This window comes from Malurus melanocephalus, unplaced genomic scaffold (assembly GCF_030028575.1).
Source record: "Malurus melanocephalus ecotype Western Australia unplaced genomic scaffold, MMel_1.1 scaffold_351, whole genome shotgun sequence".
Lineage (NCBI taxonomy): Eukaryota > Metazoa > Chordata > Aves > Passeriformes > Maluridae > Malurus > Malurus melanocephalus.
The window spans coordinates 381,541-389,245 of record NW_026623583.1 but is presented as its reverse complement, the minus strand read 5'-3'; the positions used below and the strand labels follow the sequence as shown (position 1 = coordinate 389,245).

The 7,705-nt window shown below is 46.2% G+C and overlaps 1 protein-coding gene across 1 annotated transcript in view; it reads left to right on the top strand.

Annotated features, from left to right (window-relative positions):
* Positions 1-7,705, top strand: part of LOC130580643 (contactin-4-like) — a 231,459-nt gene that overhangs the window by 186,101 nt on the left and 37,653 nt on the right. The window contains exon 13 of the mRNA XM_057378263.1: positions 3,586-3,791. Coding sequence (XP_057234246.1) covers positions 3,586-3,791 — 206 coding nt within the window. The remainder of the gene's footprint in view (positions 1-3,585; positions 3,792-7,705) is intronic.

Below are 7,705 nucleotides of genomic sequence, written 5' to 3'. Positions count from 1 at the left end.
AGTGCTGTTGGTTATTTTTGACAATTTGGTGTTTGTGAAGGCGTCAGATGGAAATGTGAGGATCTGGGGAGCAGAGAGCAGATGGTTTTTACTCCATCCCGTATTCCCACATCCCTCTGGGTGACAGAGCATGGCAAGGGCATTCACTCTCCTGCTATAAACAGTTAAATCTGCCATAAAAAGGTTAAATCTGTTTTTGGAGAAACCTGAGCATTTGGGACCATAAACCCCCATTCCTGGGCTGCAGAGGGGATCCTGCAGAGGACAAAACTCCTCTCTGGAGAGCCCTTTCACCAGTCTGATGGAAACCAGAGTGCTCCCATCCTAAAAAAAATCAGTCCCTACCCCCAGTTCTGTGCCCACCTGCTCTGCTCCTCCCAGTTAATCTCTGTTTATGCTCCTGGGAATCCAAGTGGGGAAACATCTGAGGGGAGGGAGCAGAGATTGCAGAGATCTTCTTAATGGCCACCAACTGAAACCCTGGAAATAACACTTCAATTAAGAAAATATTTGCTGTGAGGTCGGTGGGATGCCAGAATAGTTTGTCCAGAGATGTTTTGGAGCCCCCCTGTCCCTGGAGATCCCCAACATCCCCTGGCCATGGCCCTGGGCAGCTCCTGTAGCTGCTCCTGGCTGAGCAGGGTGGGGTGGGACCATCCCAGAGGTCCCAAACCCTGTTCTTGTAGGAATGGCAGCCTGGAAAATGCAGTATCAGCACAGGGATGGAGTTTCAGAGGGTTAAATACAACTCCTGATTAGAAAATAGTGGTTTAATTGTTCCCAAACCAGTGTTCATTGGCACCATTCCCTGAGTTCTCCTGAAGAACAAAGCACAAGGTTTTTTCCAGCTGTGGGATTTTCAATTATTGGTCATTTTTTATCATTAGCCTGCATAGAAAAAAAATTCATTTGAAGTATTGTCTATGTTGCTGCTGGAGAAAGGTACAATAATGCTCAATAAATTAGACTTCACAATGCTGAGATTTATTAGACATGAAAGAAATCGAAATAAACTCACTGATGCTTTTCCTGTCTATTTAAAGCCTGGTAAAAATGGACCTTTGGGAAGGATGGAGGTGTTTTCAGAAGAGAGAGGTTTAGTCCTTGYTGGTGGGGACTCCCAGTGTGTCCCTGCACCCTGCAGCTCCTCGTGTCCACATAAAAAAAAAAAAACCCAAAAATTTTGGAGAGTCTGGTCTGAAAAACCTGTCAGGGACCATTTATTTGGCCAACTTCTCATTTGGGTTCTGCAGCCCTGTTTGTGTCACAGGAAAAGCACCCGAGTGGTGCCCTGCAGATCAATGCTGTGCCTCTGTGATTTAACGTGGCACAGTTTGAAAGGAAAGCAGCAGGTTTGCCTCTTCTCTGCAGTTTCAAAGGAGGGCAACACTGCGAGCCCTCCCTGGGAAACTGGAGCTTTTAACCAGCTCTGAGTGCTCAAATGGTTATTTTAAAAGGTCCTGAAGTTAAGCACTTGCTACTAGTGGTGTTTAATCATCTCAAGTGAGACTTACAGCAAAATTAAGTGAAAGAGAGAAATGGAAAATTACAGACCGAGCTTTTCTCAGGGTGATTCTTCTCAATTATTGTTGCCAATTATCTTGCCTGGAGTCTTTAAAGGAAAGCAGAATCCTGTGGTGCTGGACATTTTAAAATACATATTTCGAGATGCAGTCTTGTCTCAGAGAGTTTCCAGGCTAAATGTTGAAAAAACAATTTGAAAAAACAAAGGGTAGGCCTAGAGTGGGAAAAAAGGTCATTAAAATCCCCATTTGACAAACAAAAGTGAATAAATTGGATTAATTGCTCTTGAAGTGGTACAGGGAAGTTGTTGTGGCAGTGCTGAGAAATGAGCCCAGAGTTTCTAAATGTCAAATGATGATGATTTGAACGTCACAGAATAAAACCCACAGTGAGCAGCTCCTCTGTCTCACACAGGAGCAAGAAAACGTAGCAAATGACTCACAAAAAACTGTCTAAACTGTTCATTAGAGGGATGGAAGTAACAGGGTTATTCAAAAAATCTCTTTTGCTCATAAGTTTAGGATAATCAYCTGAGAAATTATTTCAGAAGTGAGAATGTATTAATAATGATATAAATSATGCATTTGGTTCTGAGTGCATTGGGGGGAGATGTCCTCAGGATGTCTCCTTTAATTCTGGGGTGCTTTACAAAGCCACTGCTGCTTTCAGGGCTCTTTTATAGCATTTAATGTCCCACCTGTGTTTCTGAGTGCCAAAATGAAGTCCTGCTTGTGATCAGACCTGGAAAATAAAGAGATCACTGAACTCTGACTCAGGAGCTTGGAGCACTATTGGGTCATAAAGCAAATCCCATTTTCAGGGTGGGATTTGTGCTTTATTTGTGCTACCTCTCTGGTAGCAGGAAGGGTACCCAACAGAATTGAGGCACATGAGGTGCCCTGAGGAAAGGGAATTTGCTGGGGTTTGTGTCCAGCTGCTGCAGGGGAGCTTTGGATCCTGTCATAGAGCACTGAAGGGATGCAGAGAACGGGGATCTCAACCCTCATATCACTGGGGGAGCAATGAGTGAGCCAGGGATGGTGCTGAGAGCTGGAGGATGCAGGGATGGAGCAGGGATGGAGCTGGGATAGAGCAGGGATGGAGCACAAGGCATGCAAGAATGGAGCAGGAGGATGCAGGGATGGAGCTGGGATGGAGCTGGGATGGAGCAGGAGGATGCTGGGATGGAGCAGGATCATCAGGGATGGAGCAGGGATGGAGAGTCTGCTCCGACACAGAGCAAAGCTCCCATCAGCAAGATTTGTTCCAAAACCCCTTAAGCCACCTCACCTGTTTGCTTCGAGCTTCCTATATTTAAAAAAAAAAAAAAAAAAAAATAATTTTCCTGCTTGATATCAGCAAAACCTTCTGGCTGTCTTGAGGGATTTCAGTGCCAGAGTCAGCCTGGAGGCACTGCCCCAGAGCCCTGCCTGTCACAGGTCCCAGCACACAGATCATACAAACATTTGGGGTGGGAGCCAGGGCATCTCCGGGTTCCCTGGGCTGCAGATCAGCTGGGGGTCACCTCAGTGAGGATCTGAGTGTCTGTCAGAGCACAGCAGTGTGCCCTGGGGGCAGGAGAAGAGATGATTCCACAGCACTTTGTRCCCTGGAGCAAACAAGTCTTGCTGTGTTTTGCTCGGCTCAGGACCTGGCCCTGCCAGTGTCTCCCACCTTCCTAGAATTAAAATAAATAACCCAGTTGATGCAGTAATTAGGAATAGTAGGCATTAAAATGTCAACCTTTCTGGAAATATGAACATTTCCTTGATTAATTATATGGGTTCTGTGTCTGTGACAATTTTCCTGCCTGATAAAGTGATGATGATGACAGAGAAAAAGGAAATATTTTACACTCCTCATGCACGAGTGGTTCTAGGGGTGCTGCCCCAGTAAGATGTGCCTGATGGGGTTACTGGCTTCTCAGGTTTTTAGCTGCACATACACTTTTAAACAAATCAAGTATTTTTTGTAGTGAAAGATGTTTCTGCCCCATCCACACATGCTCATAAAGTCCAATCATTCAGAAACTGTAGGTGAGAAACAGACTCTGTTCAAAAGACTCTGTTTTTTCCAGAGGGAATTCTGACCTGGTTTGTGTTGAYTTTGCTTTCAGCCATCGGTCCAGACTTTTCCAAAACTCTCCTGAAGAAGTTGACTCTGGTGAAAGTGGGAGGTGAAGTCATCATCGAGTGCAAACCGAAAGCCTCCCCCAGACCTACTTATTCTTGGAAGAAAGGAAAAGACATCCTGAGAGAGAACGACAGGTAACGTCTGAAAATCACCATTTCTGTCATTAACTAACCCTGGGACTTCCAGCAATCAGAGCTAAATTTGTCATTAATAACTCCACAAAATTGACTTGCAAATACGTGGGGAAACAGCCACTGTTCAATCCCAAGGAGCTGGGAGTGGGATTCCTGTTCTCACTGTGGGATGTGCCCACCCCTCTGTGTGCTATTAAAGCATCCCTGCCAAGAAGCTGATAAAGATGCACTCCAAAAAACACAATATTTTGCCTCTGCAGTGCTCTAAATAGCCATTTAAAAAAAATAAAATAAATTCCTAAGAGATAAAAGCCTCCATTGCAAATTGCAGAGTTCTGGTACATTACTCAGTGTCCTGCAGACTGGAATTATTTGGGGGTCAATAATTAATTTGGCATTTCTAACACCTGACTTKGAGGTGGCTTTCTCAGACTGGTCAAGTAATTTTTAATTTTTTTTTTCATTCAAAAGCCAACCGTTCAAATGCTTATGTGTGGTGTTGATTTGTTGGTGGCTCTGTAGAGGTGTGGCTGTGTCACCTGCAGTCCCAGGTGGAGATAAAAACAATATTCCTGTGCCAGGGCTGGCTCTGAATGCTTCAGAGTTTCTCCTGGGGTTTTGTGGCTCTTCAGCCACTGTGTGATGTTAAATTCCTTTCCTGGGGACCCTGTGCATGGCATTTGCTGCTGGGACTCCAACTCTGGAGGCTCCTGCTGTCCAGGAGGCAAAGCAGAGRGTTTTGTTCAATATTCAATAGCAGAGATTACCACGGTGAAAGAAAAAAAAAAGCTTTATGGGTTTAGGTTTCACATTCTTCTCTGGAGGCTGAGGTAGTGTGTGCTGCACCTCTAATGAATGCCATGGCCTGGGGGCATCTCTTACTGGTGGCTGAGAGCTGTGCAATTGTGTTATTAGAAATTCTGCCCTGGGGTACAATTATATTATTGCACTCATTAAAGGCACTTCATCTCCATAATAATGGAAATCCTGCCTCGGAGGCCTGGCTGAGCCAAAATGATGTGGGGAGCCTGACTCCAGAAGGTAAATTTTATATAGGAACAGCTCTAGCACAGCTACAGACGYGTTGCAAATGCTGTTTGGAAACAAAGAATGTGTAGGGAAAGCACAGAGATCGTTTGCCATCCTTGATCTTCCCTTCACATTCCAAAATGAAATGGCACTCTGTGGGAAAGGTTTTCAATCCTGTGAATTCTGCTCCTCACGGGGTCRCTGGGGATGTAGGAGCAGGTGAGACAGGATTAAAGTGTCCCTGCTCCYAGAAAAGCCTTTCTGGCAGGAATGGCCCCAAGCTGGGCATCCCAAAAAACCCACAGGGGCTKTCCCGTGGCTGTGGGATCAGTGGGGTTTCACATCAGGACTGAGATGGTCCTGTCATCTCTGGCACAAACTGGGTCGTTTTGTCCCTCCACTGTTTAGTTACAGCATCCCAATGAAATTGCTSATGGGATTGCTCAAGGGATGTATTTGCTGTTGGTTTGGGATGATTTTKCTGGACGTGATCCTGAATTATGGACTGTAGGGGGACCTGTCTGATCAGGGGGTTGGATGTGGTGACCTCCAGTGATCCTTCTTTCTGGAAAGAAGGTGAGGATTGAGACTGGGAAGGAGCAGTGATGGGGCTCAGGATTGTTCACCCCTCCCTCAACAAAATCCCAGCCAGAGCTCCCCAAAATCCCAGCCAGAGCTCCCCAAAATCCCAGCCAGAGCTCCCCGAAATCCCAGCCAGAGCTCTCTAAAATCCCAGCCTGCTCAGGAGGAAGGACAGAGGGAGCTGGAGCTGGGAAGCTTCTTGGATCTGGTAATACCCAGCTGTGTCTCCATGGTTATTGATCTGGCAGGGAATGGTAATTTGTTCATAAAGATCCAATGTGGGTGCTGCAGCTGCTTTGGAAGGAGCTGAGGTCCTGTCCCTCCTGTCCTTGGTCCCCTGGCTGTCACAGAGCCACTGGGAGTCACCAACAGCTGAATTTCTTCTCCAGGAGCTGGAGTGATTCTGGACAAGGAAAAGCAGAAAGCTCTCACCTCATTTTTTTGTTTTCTGCACTTCAGAGCTGCTCAGTAAGTCTGAAAGAGTTCAGCCATGGTTTTCTTGAGAGTTCACATCCTAAGGGGCTCCTCACAAAGGTTTGTCCATTTATGGACCCCCCTATTACAATATTATTTTAATAACAGGAATTTTAACAACTTCACATTGATGCTACATCATTTTGAGGAGGAAAAATGCTAAAATTGAACAAGAAAAGTTGCTCTCCCATTCCTTCAACATGTCTCRAGTTTAAAAAGTTGTATAAATTCCAATTCTTTATTTGCTGCCTCAAACTTCCTAATTAGTGCTTAATTACCTTAAACAGCCAGAAAGAAAATGGCAAGAGGACAGACAGCACATCTTTTTTCCCAGGCTGGTGCCAGGGTACAAACCATGGTGATATTTTTATCCTGATTACTTCAGAGCTGAATTGCCAGCAGTGTCTTTTGGACACACAGTGACACTTCAGCAGAAAAGAAAACCTCAAAGGATGCTTCCCATCATTGCTTGGCATTAATTGTGTTGACTCTTTGTATTTTTTTTTTTTACTTAAAGCACCTGTGCAATTTCTTGAAGGCAGACAGGTAACCAAACCATCAATAACTTGTCGGGTTTTCATTACATCCTGCCTGGGCAAAATGAAAAATGACACCCTGCAAATGGCTTTCTGAAGTTTGAACCCACAGTGCAGCATTCATCTTACTTTGCAAAGGCAGTGGCAGAAGATGGCTCTACTTCATTGCAACATCTGAAATAACTGACTTGTCCACTCATTTTAGCCAGATTTCTGCAGAAAGAGAGTAAAATGAACCAGGAAAGCGCAGGATTTGGAGGGCAGAAGTCTTGGAAAGCTGTTGTCCATGATGGCCTCCTGTTCATGGATTGTTGGTTTATTTATAGATACTGCTTTTGGGTCTGTTCTGGAAGGCCAAGGCCAGGCTGGAATGGGGCTGGGAGCACCCAGGGACAGTGGGAGGTGTCCCTGCCCAATATTGGGGTGATTGGATGARCTTTAGGGTCCCTCCCAACCCAAACCATCCTGGCATTCTGTGGTCACTCCATGGTTTAGCTCTGAAAGATTTGTCCAGCCCTGGTGGAGCCCCATCCCTGGAGGGTTAAAAAGATGTGGCACTTGGGGACATGGGGCAGTGATGGCCTTGGCAGTGCTGGGTGAGCAGTTGGATTAATGTTCTCAGATGGATTTACAGGCCAGAATGATGTTAAGATTCTATAAATGTTTGGAACTAAAGGTTACGCAAGAAGGGTTTGAGATTTCTGTACAACCCAGGCTCGGTGCTGGTTTCTTTTGTGTGCATCAACAATTGTGCTGATCCCTAAAATGTCCCTTTCTTTCACCAGCTCCTGCAGAAGCAGGAAATAATTCCATTTCCAGCCACAGGCTGCTGCTGGATGCCCTGAGGAGCTCAGTCCCACCCCTTAGTGTGTTCCAGCTGGGTTTCCTGCAGTGAGGCTCCTCCTCACATGGTGGCACAGCCTCTGGAACCCCAGAACCCCATTCCTGCTCCCCAGCAGGGTCTGTGCAGTGTGGGGCTGCTGGAATGGTCAGTGGCACATCCCTGATCCTTTGGGGCTGCTGGAATGGTCAGTAGGACATCCCCAATCTTGTGGGGCTGCTGGAATGGTCAGTGGGATATCCCTGCTCCTTTGGAGCTGCTGGAATGGTCAGTGGGACATCCCTGATCCTGTGGGGCTGCTGGAATGGTCAGTGAGACATCCCTGATCCTGTGGGGCTGCTTGAATGGTCAGTGGGACATCCCTGATCCCRTGGGGCTGCTGGAATGGTCAGTGGGACATCCCTGATCCCATGGGGCTGCTGGAATGGTCAGTGGGACATCCCTGATCCTTT